The following is a 16,559-nucleotide window of genomic DNA, read 5'->3' as shown; positions in this document are numbered from 1 at the left end:
CCACAACTCTTTCTCACTTTTAAAGCAAAATCTAGCGTCTACTGCGTAAGAGGGAAAAAAAATAGGGAAGCTTTTCTCTTTCCCACACTTGATGGTTAAAGTGCACTTTGACCTGTGTTTTGTTATGAGTATAAAGAAAAGTGTGGGGGCTATGCTGATCAGGTAATCAATACTTCTTTTTCCTAGTGAACTGTGCTATTCTCGTGTGACTCTTGGCATGTTTATCAATTAGTCTCCACCAAGTTTACATGCATATATGACTATATAAATATATGTATTTTTTTTCAAACATAGCCCAGAAAAATAACATCTCAAGGTACTGACCCCCTCTAAGTTCCTACTAACACAAGGTAAGTAATTCTATTTCTGTTTCTACTTTGCTCATAATTTTCATTACACAGGGATAGTTTTCTATATTATGTTTCGGTATGAGGTATCCTAATCTAGTTTTGTCACTTTTGTCAAGATATATTTCAGGGCAAAGAAAGCAATACAGAAATGGAAAAAGAGAATTCAGAGCTGTACCTGCGTAACTGTCAGATTATTCGTGAGAATGAGAGGCTGAGGAAGAAAGCTCAACGTCTGAACCAGGAGAATCAAGCTTTGTTGTCAGAGCTGAAACGGAAGTTAGCAGCTAAAAATGCCAAGCGGAAACCTGAATTTGAAGTTGATATGGGTTCAAGTTCTGTCAGTGATCAAATAGAAGCAAACAAACGTCAGGCACTGGAATGAAAGTGAATGTTGTACCAAATCACTTCTTCTTTCAGGTGCTTTATGCAGTTCAAAATTATGAGAAATTTCAAATTGGGTTTTACCAATGTCATAGCAATTACCAGGCAATCTGCCATTTGAAACTATTTATTGTTGCATTTACTCCAAAATATTGTACTAGTTTAGTAATCAAATCGAAGTGCTTAGCTAAAAGGTCTACTACCAATTGTACTCCCAAGAGAAAAAAACAAGGAAAAAAATTATGCTATTAAGGGGTTGTGAACTAAAAGGCTAAGTTTTTCACTTCATCAATTATCAATCCACATTCAACTTCCTGTCTATGCTTGAGAATGACTGGTAAAATGCCTTGAAGTGCTTGTATGCAATATCCACATCTTCCTTTCCACATATCTCTCTCACGCTGCAATTCCAGAAAAGCAAAGTGAATTTATGGAAAATTGATGACCAACTTGACGAAACAGGTGACCAATTAGAGCAAGAAGAAGATATATATTAACAGAGTAAAATATTATGGTGTCCCCAAGCAACATGTAACCATTTCATCAAATCAAACTACCATGTGCCAATTACAAATTACATCGTGAGACTTCCTAAGTTAATTATTTAGCTGTCATTTGGTTTACACCATAGAAATTTTTTACTCTGAAAGAGTACACAAAATGTACATTTTATAGGAGGTTTGACAAGGTGCAGCATGTTGAATATTTTTCTTTCCGGACTACTTCAATTTGAAAAAAAGTTGTGTATAACATCTGATCCCTACTTGACTGAAGAACAAGCACTGCAGCTTGACAATATAGATCATTACCAAATATGAGCTCAAGAAATTCTATGTCGGATGATGCATGACAAATTTCAAAAAAAAAAACTAGTTATAAACCGCTTTGCATTTTGGGTAAATATAATTTGATTGAAACTAAGAGTAAGGCAATACTTTTTTGCTTTTGGAAGTCTGTAGTTCTCTTCCTTTTGTGACGGGAACTAAGGGTAGAGGAATATTTTTTTGGATTTCAGAAGTTTGTTTTTGTTTTGCCTAATGGAAACCAGTCACTGGTGTATAACCAACTTTCAAATAAATGGAAGAAGATTCTTGGAAATCCCATGAAGCACAACATTGAATGGAGAAACTAAATAACAAGGTACCTGTGCATGGATAGCTGAGCAATACCACAATCAACAGTACGTATTCCAACTCCTGCAGCAAGTATTGGACCTATAGTTGATCCACATCCCATATCATTTCGCACCACAAAGTCCTGTAAGGATTCAAAAGAGTGGTTGCTTTATACAAGCTTACATACTTGGATCTTAAAATTTTAATAGAAGTCATACACAAGATTTGTTAATGAGAGACTGCAGCACATGTGGAGTTTCCTCTCATATCATTAATATAAACTCCAACATATTTTCTTATTGATATATACTGAGCATACAGTTCCTTGTCATATACTTCTTGGAAACCTCTTACAAACTGAACAGGATACATCAGAAGAGTATTACAGCTAAGATTGTGCCTAGCTGTCTTCTTGCAAAAGATGTAGATAAAAGTACTTAACGAAGGACGAAACTACACGGTATTTTTCATGATATCCTCTCTTAACTGAATTCAACAAAACGGAAGAGCTCTCTATTTTATTTGATGAAACTCTTTATTTGGTCTCTGGACTTCTAGCCTCTTATGTGCTCTTCTTCCATGTGTATAAACTTATGTTCATATTGAAAAGAAATCACATAATTATAGGACAGGCAATAACATGGTCTCACGTTATCATGGCAGTCCTACTTTCTTTATGCAATAATAGGGAGAGATATTAGGAACTATGCTTTCAAGCATAGACTGAGGAGGTGAGGGGCCAAACAGGGAGACACATAAATGGCTAAAACTCTCTTAATTTACATGTAAATGCCTAGATAAACAAGGGTCTTGTTATAATAGAACCTTCTTTTGTGATGATGTAAGACCTAGAAAATAAAAGTAGTACAGAAAACGAAAGAAAAGTTAATATGCACTTGAAGATTAAGAAGAAAGAGCAAGAGAAGTACATAAATCTCATTAATGGTAAGTAAGAGCAATATGTCAAGATTATAGATATAATACCTTATGCCTGGAAAGAAAGGCTTTTATCTCAAAAGACACGAGAAAACCTAAGAAGCTACCCATGAACATTTTGACCAATGCACTCTGGAATAGTTAGTGCAACTTATAGTTGAGAGAGTGATACATTAATTAATACATTTGTAGCATTAATGCGTTGGATTTGGATCCTATAGAAGTTACAAGTTGACTCTTGAATAAGGGATTCAATTAATAGGTCAAGTAATGGCCTTCGTGCCCTCCTATTTCTTTGATGGTTATGCTAAAGCACTTGGAAGTTGAAAATTACCTGTGTCGGAAGGCTGTGGAGTCTTGCAACTTCTTTAAAAAGAAAAGATGTAATTCCACTCGTAGCATAGCGTTGATTTGCATTATGCTTGATTACAAGTCCCTTCTGTAATTCAGGACGGTGGTGCTCCTCATGCTTATCAACAAAATTAGGGTGAACTCCATGAGCCATATCAGCAGACACTGTTGTTTGAATGAGATACTAGACAATAAGTTTCACATGATATGTAAAGGGAAAATGATGTGATTTTGACAAGAAAGCTGGAAACTGATTTTTCCTCCTTTCTGTATGTTATGAAATCAAAAGTATTTCCATGTTAGACCCCACAAATTCTGGTATCTATGGACAAGGAAAATGATGTACTACTTGGCTGGTTTGCATCACACCTACAATCACACTAGCCTTTCTATGAAGGAACAAGTTTTTGGGGAACTCGTTAGACCTTCTTGTTACATGGTCTGGGAAAGACTCCATCCTTAAGCAAAGGCTGTTAGATTTATCAATAAATTATTGCACTCGTCAAGGGAAACCTCAACACAGAAACTTAGTGACTTTAAAGTGCAATAGTGTATACAAGTTAACATAAACTCAAATAACAAACTTATTAGTTTTCATTTGAAAAGACAATTACTAATACACATTTGCATGTAATCAGATTTATATGTCCAGCAAATGAAACTGAAGAGGTGTAAGTTTACAGGGCCCAATACTGAATTTATTACTGCCTTCTGAAAGAATCATGCAAAGCAATAACCCTTCCCACTTTACTGTCTTATTTTGAGCTGGTCAATTGAATTACTGCTGCAGGAAATGAGGAACAACTGTTCACATAGGAAGGATTTGAGAGTATGGAGTAGTCCATTCATATTAAGAGATATTGAAAGGCCACAGACATATCAAGAAGAAGTACCAAGAAAAGAGTGGCGAATTGCGCGGGCAAAATCAGTTTCTCCTGCAGACTGATGACTTAGACAGTCAGTTATCCGTCTCATTGCCTCAAACATAGTTGGAGCACCAGCTCCTTGGCATGAATCTGAACCAACCTATAGTCTTGATAGAGTTAGACCTCATGCTTAAGTAAATGGGAAACTGAATCAATTCAGATAGCTGATCCAAAGTTCAAGTTCAAGCCAAACTTGACTGATTGCGTAAAGAAATGTCTGCCAAGTAAGAGAATGTGAAACTTACTGTTCATTTTCTTGTTTTAAGGTGGAAAATGTAAAAAGAAGCTAAGAAAGAGGGTACAGAATAGTTGAAAAGCTCCTATAAAGAGGATTTAGAATACCGTTAACTGATCTTTATTGCTTTTGTGCTCACATGCAACATTTGACAAACATGACAGATCTATCTAAATCAGACAAATATTTTCAAGACAAAAATTTGGTCTGGGATAAGCAAAATACTTCTTAGCTTGGAATATTCCTAATCTTAGAAATTGAACAACAACTGAACTGATGTTCCTCAAAATGTACCTTTCATATAAGAGAGCATCTGTAGATTGCAGAATAAAAAAATTAAGGAAATCACTGATAGAACTTTCAGACTGCGCATACTTCCTACCTCTTCATTATCAAAAAGAGCAATCATCCGAATTGAATTCTCATTTGATAAATCTTCGGGCAAAGCACATGAATCAACAAGAGCTCTCAAACCACAAAAGCTCGATGCAAGATTATCCAGTCTTCCAGAAAATATGAACTCATTATTAGCACCTCCAAGGCAGCTAGGTTGAGTATCACAAATATTTAACTCAACACTAACTATGTCTTCAATTTTACAGCTGAGTTCATCTGACAAGATCTGCGATCACAGAGCAATACATCAATGTTCATATCATGCAATCCAAAATACCCTTCGCCCGTCATTTAAATCATGTAACAAATTAAATATGTTGGAAACCAGATAGAAGAACAGAACAGAAGCAGACTCATGATAATGCCAAATGAGAAGTGTGTAACAACAAATCAGTGCTGCTACCACCAAAAGCAAGTAAACTAATATAGACAAGGCATTCTAATAAACACGCATGTGACAAAAACAGCTACGCGATCTACTGAGAATTGAGAATCAAGAGAGCTTCCAGCTTCTCCATCATCTAAAGTATGGTCACTAGATATTTGATGCATTTGTTTTTGGAGACTACTAACAGCTATAGCTCTGTGTTTCAGTCGGTTATCCTTAAAATGGAGGATGTTCTGATCCACCAAGCTTGAGCCTTTAAATAAGCTCATGGACAGAATTTTTCCATAGAAGAAGGTAAAGAACCAGCTTTTTGTGCCTTGAACCTCAGCCATTTAGCTACCCAGCTTGACCACTTGGCACATTATTTTAACACTCTGAAAGTATCTCTTATATGCTGAATGCTGATCAATACACAACAGATTTTCAAAACAAATCTTGATTGGAAGCAACATAGAAACAGAGGGTCAAAGCATTCACAGTCTTTGACCAGGGAATGAAATAATGAGGAACCCATAGGTTAGTCTACATATGAAGATTAATAACATGATCAGGTAATTCCAGGAAAAAATGCCGTAAGGAGTTCCTCTTTTTTGTGTCAGTCAAAAGATTTCTTCAAGTATCTATGGATTGACCATGCAATCAAGAAATTTCTTGGACTACAAGTCAGATTTAGTTTACATAATATGAACAACTACCTTAAGAAGGAGTTGATGATGAACGTCTTTGGAAGAAGACACATTACTTTTCTCTGTGGAATCAGCAGTTGCATTCTCCGTCTTTGTTGCCAGTAGTGGAATAAGGTGAGTCTCAAGGTTTGGCTTAAATCCATCCTGATTCACCGTTCTACATGCCAGGAAAATTGACAGCGCAGAAGAGATATCAGCAAAGCCGTTTATAAATGTGCTTGATTGCCATTTATGTTGTGGTAACACAAATTAAAGATCATTGACAACTACATAAATCTGCTTGATTGCCGTTTATGTTGTGGTGACACAAAATTAAAGATCATTGACAACTGTCACTGAAGATTGACCAGTTTAACAAAAGATAAATCAAAAGAGATCCTCCATCAAGGTTACCCTTTATATTTCGTTTTTGATATTTGTCACAATCTAAAGAAGAGAGGATAACCTAAGAAGGAAGCAACTTTTAACAATATTTCAATGAAGGCAATTTATGCATATCATAAAGGTAATGCTACTAGAACAAGATTCCTTTTTAACTACTCCCTTTGTTTCAATTTTTGTGTTTTAGTTTGGCACAACACGGAGTTTCAAAAAGTAAAGAAGATCTAAAATATTGAGGTCTAAAACTAAAGATGTGTATAATGTACCAGAATATCCTTTGAATCTTGTGGTGTTAAATGTCATGTGGATGTTGAAACTACTTTTTCTTAAAAGGGCAGGGCTGCCCAGTGGGAAGGGCTGGACCATAAGGCTCTATTGTACACAATGTTACCCTGCATTTCTACAAGAGACTATTTACACAGCTTGAACCCGTGAACTCCTGGTCATATGGCAGCAACTTTACCAGTTACGCCAAGGCTCTTCTTCAAAGTAATTAGTTTCCTAAATATAAAAAGTGACTAGTTGAGTGAAACAAGAAGGCAGAAATGGAGTGGAAGGGATAAAAATTAACTTTCTTTCTGTTATGTGTTTACTAGTGTTAGAAAGGAAAAATTCAGAAGCTAGCTTAGGTATTGCACTAAGCGGATCAAAACTAGAACGTTTTTGGAGAATTTCAGCCAAGTCCAGACTAGGGCCTGTTTAGATGGACTTACATAAAGTAACTTATAAATCAAAAGTTGAAAGTCATAAATAGATAGTACCCTACTTTTGACTTATTTTAAAACTTTTTTGGCCTAAAAGTGGGTGCTCAAAAAGCACTTTATAACCTTTCCAAACACCTCCAAAACTAAAAAAAAAAAACTACTTAGAAGTCAAAAACACCGAAAAATAAGTTAATCCAAACGGGCACTTACAAAATTTTGAAAAAATCAAAAAAAGGGAAAAAACAGTCGACTTCTATTTGGAGAAAAAATTCCAAGATGTTGTTCTCCTTATGCTACAGGTGATAAGAACACTTGACCGTATATTAAGCATAAATTAAAATCTGTACCGGTTATAGTAGCTGGTGTGTTTTTGAGAGCACGTATCTTTACCAGCTGCTTTGCACAAAATAATTGCATAATAAACCTAACAGCCTTATCCGGAAAACCAACAACAATTAAACAAGCTAAAAACATATTAATTTTGTCGGATGATATGTTAGTTAGAACATGTCTCAAGGGAAGGAGGAGGTAAATATGTCTCGAGTGTTGAGAGAAAAATTTGGGCACTTAAGGGCATGGAGACGTACTTCAGTCTCACATGCAACTATTAGCACTCCTAAATTCTGAAGCTTGCGCTAGGTATTGAAAGACTGAAGTTTTATCAATAAAAGAAAAGCAGAGATCACATGTTGTGGATCCCACAACATAAGTAGGTTTAACTTTTCATTGAAACTATTCATTATTATCCACCAGATTTCAGATATAAGTGCTTAAAAGACTTGCTATATGTCTTGGACCAATTAGCCTTATTTAATGTGAAATTTAAATCAAGTAGATATGTAAGTCACTTCTCGGAGAAAGCTATTCAAATTTGCATGAATATTCCCATCCGTATTCTAACACATATTGACACATTGCTGGACCAATTTGAACATACTGCAATTATTATTTCTCCAGTTTAAAATTCCTCTACCAGGTGTCATAGGTAAAGAAGGATGAAGCTCACTCTCAACTTCAGCATGCAGGAGTTACCAGCTCCAGTTTCTTATTGTGTTTGTTCTCTGCGGTTGCTGTGTGGTCTCAAAGCAATACCTTAGATGGCAGATGATAGCAAGAAATAAAGGTTCTGTTTACCTATTCAAGAATGTAACATCCCTCTCGCCACAAACAAAGAGCAGGAAAAACAATAAGAAAAAAAAAACTTCAGCGGAAGGCAACAGACCTATTAAGATGAATAGCCAATGTAGGCACTCGCAAAAGAGGCCTTGTTATTTTCACAAGCCTATGCAGAAAGGAACCATCATCATCTCTTAGAATAACCCTCCCAGCTACACTCAAATCCCGATCAAACCAAGTGTGCCATAGCCCACCACCATATGTCTGCACATTGACCATAAGATAGCCAGATTTGGTTGATGCAGACTTTGGCTTTAGTTTTAAACATGGGCTATCTGTGTGAGCAGCAATCACGTGAAATCCATCACCAATAGAATACCTGCAAAGCTAATTCATGTATCTGATTAAACAACATAAGAATGTGACTCCTAAAGGAGGAGGGAATAAATGGCTGAAAGAGTTCAATATTAGTTCCTCGTGTAGAGATTAAAATGGATGAGACTGATAATGTATAGAGAGAATGCCCCTTGATCTATAGCTGGTTTCTACTTGCAGAACATTCCGTTTTTCAATTTGGTTTCTACAGGCTCATATGTGTAAGGAGCATTGCATGACTAATTAGCAACTGTAGTGTAACCTTTAGGAGGTATTTAGTGCTTGCTCACTTCTTTCCAATGGCAAATGCAACCAAAGAGGACATGTTCCTTGTAAAGAAATGGCGCCCACCAGGCTGCAGATCCCATTTCTCATTTTCTTTCAGCAGATGAAATCCAGCAGCAATTAATTGTCTTTTTGCTTCAGCTATTACAAAGAAGAAAGAAAATGTTCAAATAGTGAGCAGGTGAAAATAGAAGTTTGAGTTGACTGCAATAAGCGACAATTCAAGAACTCTATTTAAGAGATCTGTACACTCTCCATACACGCCTGTAAACAGAAATGCTCTCACACCAAGACAAAGTTCAAACATTTGGACTGCCTAAGAGTCATACACATAAAAACAAATTCCATGCAACTCAGATTAACATATACTCTTGCCTGAAGAGTAATCACCGCAGTCGGCAAAAACTAATATTTGAGAAGCATCTAATGAAATGAGGAAAGCTCACCCATTCATTAGAAACAAATCATGCAAAATAAAATGGTGAATACTACGTTTATATTAAGTGGCCAATCAACTTATGTAACAAACCATATCTATATATGATAATATCATAAAAGTGACATCATAGTGGCTATAAAAGCACAACTGAACTTTTCCATAACGGTGATGTTCGGATTAGTTTGCGCAGACCAAGACTAATTCCAAGGGGTACTTGCTATCTCCAACCAGCACAGGTACCAAGTAACATTATCTACAAAGGCTTGGACAAATGAAAAAAAGCACCTTAGTGTTTTTGCCTCTGCTCTAATTTGAAATGAGACTTGTAGTTCTCAACCCATTTCATTAAACATGAGGCCACACCCTTGAATGAAAGCTGAAACCAGTTAAAGATGCTAAAAGAAAAAATAAGATACTACATTTCTTAACTTGTACAGTAGATACACCACTCAAGTCAACAATCGCCATCAACAAACCAGGGTTGTCTCCTACATTTCTTACTCCTTTTTCCATAATCATCTTAGCTCTGCTGTCTATCCTACTACAACAAGTATATAAACAAAACAAGTCCAAATAAAAAATTCAAAATATTTTGAAATTTCACTAACTTAAAAAACTGTGGGGTGAATTGCGAACCCAGGTCCTTAGAAAAGGCAGAGGTGCATCAAGGATGCATGCTTAAATTTAATACATTTGAGTGACCGTGTTCCCTTGCTACGGGTGTGAATGTAGAGAATAAATCCTTCATGATCTAAATTTTAAGATTTGGGGATACGGATACAGGTGCGGTGATTCGATTAAAAATATTTCAATATCTAAAAATAGAGTTATACGTCTAAATTATGAGACATGGAAAACTTACAAGGTATTTCAAGGAAAATATATTGATCAAGAGGAGATTCCAAAAGGAGATAAAAGGAAAAGGACTGACATAGAAATTTCTATATACAAGCTATTCCTTATTATTCAATTTCACCTAAACTTTTGTTTGATTACAAAAATCATAGATGCTTGTCCTGAATCTCTCCCTTGATTTTGGTCAAAATTCCCAAAATTGATTGACCAAAGCCGGTACAGATCCACGCCCATGTCGTGTCGACATTGGTGTGGCACCGAAAGTGAAGGTTCCGAGCAACTTATATGGTCACAAAAATAATGAAACATATGGATACATGCACAACATATTCTCCTATATATGCTCAACATGCGTAGTGGAGACATAAAGGTTATGCACTTCAACAGCTTGATGAATCACATAAACTGAATAGCAATATTGTGAAGCAAATAGTAACCAGAAAACAAAAGGGAAGTACTAACCAAGATTACACAACCGATAGTTCATTAAGTAACAAATTTCATAGGTAACCTTGTATTTGTAAACCTATAAATGTTATACAAGAATCAACTAGAAGATATTACTTATAACAAAATTCTGTGAAGGCAAGGCCTCAATCACAGACAATGCACCAACATAGAAAGCTAAAATTATGTGGAAAAATAAAAGATGCAACAGATATGGAAGGGGTATGCCATAACGGGCACACTCATAGGTTGAGATCAGATCAGGAGGAGCGACTACAGCTACTCCAAACGTTTCGAGAAGAATGGCTCAAGACATGTTAAATATATTGATTTATAGTGGTCATTTGGTTCACGTGCTAGTTAAAGGAATTGTAGTGTAGAGATATTTTATGCGGAAACAATAATGAAGGAATTGTTATACCGTGAACAATCTTTTAAGGACTAAGGACTGTTATGTTGTGTCTAATAACATCACAGAAAATATTATGTAGGAATGACCCACGTTAAGGATATTTTTGTCTTTAAAACTTCTATCTGAGTAATACATGCATTTTTGTTCTACTCTTTATGTCACAAAAATAATACATGGATTCTCGCAACTTAATGCGAGTACTATTTATTACGGCCAACCAAAGGTTCGCTGCATTGATCGTGCGGAGATTAATTTTTCTTAACTAATAAGTAATAAGTTTTCTTAACTAATTAGTAGTAAGTAAATGTTGCATTAATTATGCTAGGAATAATTATGTTAGGATAAAGTTGTTGCTTGGACTCTCCAAAACTGTTGTTGCACCAGTATTGCATCCTTTGAATATGCACTACTTTTTGAGGATCTGACACATACCCATCAACATTATTTAAGAGTCCGAACAACATATATTTACCTAATCCAACCAAACAGAACCCCTAAATGTTAAGCACAATTGCTTAATTTAGTTAGAGGACAATATTCGGAAATTCTTTAAGTCACTAGTCCTCGCAGCATTTTCCAATAAGATAAACTGAGACCACAAACTCTAGAGACTTGTTATAATACAAAAGCACCTTGTTAGATATTCACTCAGCTGCTTGATCATGTCACCTGATCCATGCTGTGAAGTGTTTTTGTCGTTAAGTCTCCATAAAGGAAGACCATAAAAAAATCTAGGAGACTGCTCCTTTGTCCTTATCCTCAGGAACGTGAAAAGAGAGGAAAAAAGAAGCTTCACATGGACAACAACGACTGCTTAAAAAGCGGAAAGTTCACGCATAAAAACTTTGTATACACTATACGCATGTATTTATCATGATTTTCTCTTCTTCACCCACATTTCTATTGCTCTTCGAGAAATTATATAATAGAAACCTCTAATTAGAAAGTTCAAACATTTGATCCACATAACTAGATCCATATCAGGGGACCATAACAACTTGATAGGAGAGACGGGAGTAATGGGAGATCTAAACCAACAACAATTAGCACAATTGTTGGCTTTGTACCAAGAAGCAAATGCTACCAGTTCAGCAAGACTGGAAGACTTGAATGCTCGCTTGGATGCACTAACGAAGGATTTAGCAAATTTAAAGGCAGATGTTGAAGCAATTGGTAATGGCAATCAAAATCAAGGTTGGAAAGGTAAAGCAGTGGCTGCAGGTTCAAGATCAGAAACAGGTGGGAATTCCATGATTCCTAAACATATAAAGTTGGATTTTTCACGATTTTGTGGCCAAGAAGATCCCTGGGGATGGATGAACACGTGTGAGCATTACTTTCAACACCAACATACACAAGAAGAAGAAGAAATTGGACTTGCTTCTTTTCATTTGGAAGGAATTGCACAACGAGAGACGGGAGTTATGGGAGATCCAAAGCAAAAACAATTAGAAATTTTGGCTTTGTACAAAGAAGAACGTGCAACCAATTTAGCAAGGCTGGAAGACTTAAATGCTCGCGTGAATGCAGTAATGAAGGAATTAGCAAATTTAGAGGCATATGTTGAAGCGATTGAAAATGGCAATCAGAATCGAGGTTGGAAAGGTAAAGTTGTAACAGCTAAAAAAGAGACTTGTAATGAAGGGTTTAAGAACGGTGGAAGGGTCTAAGGAAGGGTTCAAGGACGGTGGAAGAGTCCACGGTCAGGGAACCCATCCTTGAACTCAAGCCTTGTGAAAAATATTCTAAGGCAAGGGTCTAAGGAAGGTGGAAAAGTCCATGGTTGAGCCCATCCTTGAACCCAAGCCTTGTAAAAATTATAATAAGGTAATGATTTACGGACAGGTTCAAGGACGGTAGAATGGTCCACGAACCGTGGAGATTGACTTAGAAAAATAAAACTCGCCAGTTATTTTTTCAAGGTTATATGGGTCTTTTCTTATGCGTCTAATACCTAAACTAGGTCGTTTTAATCCTAACCCTAGACCGTATATAAGTCTTTTAAGCCTAAAAATTAACCATTCTAAATCACTTTTTAAATTTCTCCAGATCCCTTCAAGTTTTTCCCCGAAAAATTTCTCTCTCTATAAAAGCTTGAAGAAGAAGACTAGGATTTCAAGATCAAGTCTCCAAATTCAAAGTATGATAGCTTTTATCCATGGAGCCCTTTCCTCCATGGAGTTCCTAAATTCTCCAATTTACAAAGTTAGAAATCCCAATTGAGTTAGAAAATCACTATTTCGTGGGATTTACGTTTAGCACTGAGAGGATATTAAGATGGGAGCTCTCCCGTTAGTAGAGGTCGGGTTTCTAGAAGCAATCTCTTAAGCCCATACTTATGTGTCCCCATAGGATGATTGTCTTAGATAGACATTAGCTAGTGGATCCACATAAGCTAGAAGTTCATGGTCTTACCTTGACGAGTATGACACCCCTTTCGGTGGTCTTATATGTCGATTAAAGGTAAATCTCCCACAATAATGAACTAAGGTTACTTCAAGAACTATCTCACATGTGACTTAAGATGATGTTTATTTGCATTGACCATGTTTTGAAACTTATGTCCTCTAGTTCTTTTACATTCATGATTTAGCATGGTCATCGCACTTTATGAAAATGTCCATTTTTCATGTTTTCAAATGTTTTATGCATGGTTGTCATACTTGGTACATATTTTGTACTAACACATACTCTTGTCTACATTTCCCCAACTGTAGGGACCGACCTTACAGATTCGCACTTTCGTGGCTAGGGATCTCATATAGAAGATTGAAGTTTGGTAAGTCCTCATATTCTGAGGACCGAGCTTGATTCCCCTTTTGTCTTAACTTTTCATTTTGAAACTTGATGTACGGGCTACGCCCCGATATATTCTTATGTACTAGATGGCTTTGAGAGGATGTTTAAATTTTTTAAATTTTTGCTTTTTTCTATAAAACTATTATATGTTGAAACTATCTTTTAATCTGTTTATTCTATTATTTTTTTTGTATAATGAACGCTAAGTATCTTGTGTGGGGCCTCTCGGCGTCCTATACGCCATGTTACACCTAGGGGCCACATTGGGTCCTGACAAAAGAAGTAGTGGTTGTAGGTTCAGGAACAGAAACGGGTGGGAAGTCCATGAATCCTAAACATACAAAGTTGGATTTTCCCAATTTTGTGGACACTAAGACCCCTTGGGATGTATGAACAGGTGTGAGCATTACTTTCAATACCAATATACACAAGCAGAATAAAAAATTAGACTTGATTCTTTCATTTGGGAAGAATTGCACAACTCTGGTTTCTTCAACTAGATAAAGATATGCCTCAATATACTTTGGATGAGTTCAAACGTCAATGCAATTTTCGTTTTGGACCATCAATTAGAAGTCAAAAGTTGGGAGAATTGGTTAAGTTATGTCAAATTGGATCTTTGGCAGATTACCAAGAAACGTTTGAGCAAATGGTTTCACGGGCTGGCACTCTTACACAAGCGCAAAAAAGTGAACTTTACATTAGTGGTCTTGCTAATTATATAGCAATTGAGGTAGAGTTGCATAATCCTCCAGATTTGGCTACTGCGATGAGTATTTTGACTTTATGAACGCATGGAACAACCCCTTCATTCACAATTATTTGGTCCAAGCAAAAAAATGCTAGCAAATTAAGACGCATTAGAAAGTGAAAAACCATCTCAATAATTACACATTAAAAACTGCAATCAGAGGCTATAGAATATAGCACCTTAGTATAATCATAAGACCAGAAGAAGTTGAACCTTCATAAATATACCTGTAGCATGAAACTGAGTCCATGATTCATTCAGATAGTCCAACAGGTCACCAACAATTGACGTACTCGATTCAGAACTTTCGGGAAACTGCATTCCAATTAAGAAAGTTTCAACAGAACTGCTACTATTGATGAATATATTAGCAAACACTCCCTCTGTCCCAATTTGTTTGCCACCTTACTGTTTAAAGTGTCGGATCATTCTCTTTTTTCAACAGTCCTATCAACTACATGATATATATACTAAAAATATTTTCAGCTATTAGAAATGTGCTTTGCAGCACTTCTTATGTGACAAGCATGTACTGTTATTTCTAAAAGTTAATCATAAACCAACTTTAGATGAATTGACTCTAACACACCGAAATTAAATGATTTAACTCAGAATTACTAACTCTCGTACTATGAATCATGCCATTTTTTATTTCTAACAAAAAGGTACTGAAGACTTGATTTTCAAGTTCACACCAAAAAACTTTTAGGTGAATCGACTCTCACACACAGAAATTAAATTATTTACTCAGAATTACTAACCCTCTTACTATGAATCATCCATTTTTATTTTTTTTTTGTAAAAGAGGAAGTATTAAAAACTTAATATTCGAGTTCACAACCAAAAAAATTGGGTGAATTGACTCACACACCTAAATTAAATGACTTATTAACTCTGAGTTACTAATTTTCTTACCATGAATCATGCCATTTTTTATTTACTAACGACAGATACGAAAAACTTGACGTTCGAGTTCACACCAGTTTTTTTTAGGTGAATTGACTCTCACACACCGAAATTAAAAGAAAACTATGAACTACGAACTCTCTTAATACGAATCGTGCCATTATTTTAAAATACACTAAGTTAAAGACTTGATTTTTGAGCTCACATCAAAACTTTTTTTTTAGGTGCATTGATTCTCACACACCGAAAAGGCGAAAACAAATGATTTAACTCTGATTTACTCACTCTCTTAGTAGAATCATGCTACTTTACTAGATATAAGAATGTATTAGAAACTTGATATTCAAGTTCACACTGAAAACAAATAGGTGAATTGACTCTCACATGCCGAAATTAAATGATCTAACTCTGAATTACTTAAATTTTCTTACTATAAAGTATAATCATACCATTATTTATTAATATTATATAAACTAAGGTATTGAAAACTTGATATTCGAGTTCATACCAAATTTCTTTTTTAGGCGAATTGCATTTTGTATCCTTGTAGTCCGAATTACATCATTCTTTTTCAGGTGAAGAAAGTAGTAAGTAAATTTACACAGAGGAAGATAAGATTGACCTCAGGAATTGAGCCGGAGCTGGAGCAGAGTGGTGATGTGACGGAGAACTTACGGAAATGAATCCGGCAAGGCTTGATGCTGCTGAAGCTGGAGAAAGACGGTGAGGATTGACGAAATTTTGAGAAAAATGCTGAGGGTTTGGAGATTGGATATGGTTGGAGGAATTGGAATCGAGCTATGGCCGCCATTGTTGCGTTACTGGATTGAAGCTTCGAATTTGAAGGATTTGGGCAAAATCTATTAATTACTATATTTTATTTATTTCTTCAAAAGAGAAATTATTATTTATTAGTACCAAAAAAAATATTATAGAGAATTTGATAAAATATTTTTCTAATTTCTCGAAACTTACATTTTGTTTGGAGAGTTATTATGAATTGTATGAGTTAGTTTTAATATAATGTTTGTTTTAATTGATTGTTTAAATTTACTTTGTTATATTATATATATTTATTAATTAAGTGCGATTTTATTGTTAAATTTTTTTTTATTTTAATTTAATCTTTATTTATTATTTATTTTATATTTTTCGAATACTATTTTTAAATTATTGAAATGATGACGTTATATAATAGTGAGAAATAAGATTATAATATTATAAAATAATATGGAATAATTATCAAACAAAATAGTAATAATATTTATGTTTGGCAATGAAATCACATTGTTAATCAAGAAACTTTATTGAATTGAATAAATTAA

The 16,559-nt window shown here is 35.3% G+C and overlaps 3 protein-coding genes across 3 annotated transcripts; 2 read left to right on the top strand and 1 right to left on the bottom strand.

The window, feature by feature from the left end:
• The first annotated feature begins 190 nt into the window (after positions 1–190).
• LOC107005015 (protein LITTLE ZIPPER 4-like) lies at positions 191–1,052 on the top strand. The gene is made up of 2 exons (XM_027913077.1): positions 191–350; positions 467–1,052. The coding sequence occupies exon 2, from the start codon at positions 499–501 to the stop codon at positions 730–732; it is 234 nt and encodes a 77-aa protein (XP_027768878.1). The 5' UTR covers positions 191–350; positions 467–498; the 3' UTR covers positions 733–1,052.
• On the bottom strand, positions 821–16,102 carry LOC107005013 (probable aspartyl aminopeptidase). The gene is made up of 10 exons (XM_015203465.2): positions 15,857–16,102; positions 14,556–14,643; positions 8,631–8,766; positions 8,072–8,344; positions 5,774–5,921; positions 4,677–4,916; positions 4,027–4,159; positions 3,117–3,298; positions 1,876–1,988; positions 821–1,132 (listed from the first exon to the last, which is right to left on the bottom strand). Exons 1-10 carry the CDS (start codon positions 16,043–16,045, stop codon positions 1,027–1,029), a joined length of 1,608 nt encoding a protein of 535 aa, XP_015058951.1. The 5' UTR covers positions 16,046–16,102; the 3' UTR covers positions 821–1,026.
• On the top strand, positions 11,460–12,780 carry LOC107005014. Its single transcript, XM_027913076.1, has one exon. The coding sequence runs from the start codon at positions 11,798–11,800 to the stop codon at positions 12,446–12,448; it is 651 nt and encodes a 216-aa protein (XP_027768877.1). The 5' UTR covers positions 11,460–11,797; the 3' UTR covers positions 12,449–12,780.
• Positions 16,103–16,559: the final 457 nt, after the last annotated feature.

The sequence above is a fragment of the Solanum pennellii genome, chromosome 11 (genome assembly GCF_001406875.1).
Source record: "Solanum pennellii chromosome 11, SPENNV200".
Taxonomy (NCBI): domain Eukaryota; kingdom Viridiplantae; phylum Streptophyta; class Magnoliopsida; order Solanales; family Solanaceae; genus Solanum; species Solanum pennellii.
Note: the sequence above shows the minus strand (reverse complement) of the source record. Positions and strands in the feature narration are given on the sequence as shown.

Bases quoted from the DNA above. Each gene is read 5' to 3' on its own strand.
- LOC107005014 (XM_027913076.1), top strand. From the start codon at position 11,798: ATGGGAGATCTAAACCAACAACAATTAGCACAATTGTTGGCTTTGTAC.
- LOC107005015 (XM_027913077.1), top strand. From the start codon at position 499: ATGGAAAAAGAGAATTCAGAGCTGTACCTGCGTAACTGTCAGATTATT.
- LOC107005013 (XM_015203465.2), bottom strand. From the start codon at position 16,045: ATGGCGGCCATAGCTCGATTCCAATTCCTCCAACCATATCCAATCTCC. The intron at 4,160-4,676 runs GTAGGAAGTATG...TCAAGACTATAG, and splicing joins CTCTTTTTGATAATGAAGAG to GTTGGTTCAGATTCATGCCA. The intron at 1,133-1,875 runs GTACCTTGTTAT...CTGGAATTGCAG, and splicing joins GCTCAGCTATCCATGCACAG to CGTGAGAGAGATATGTGGAA.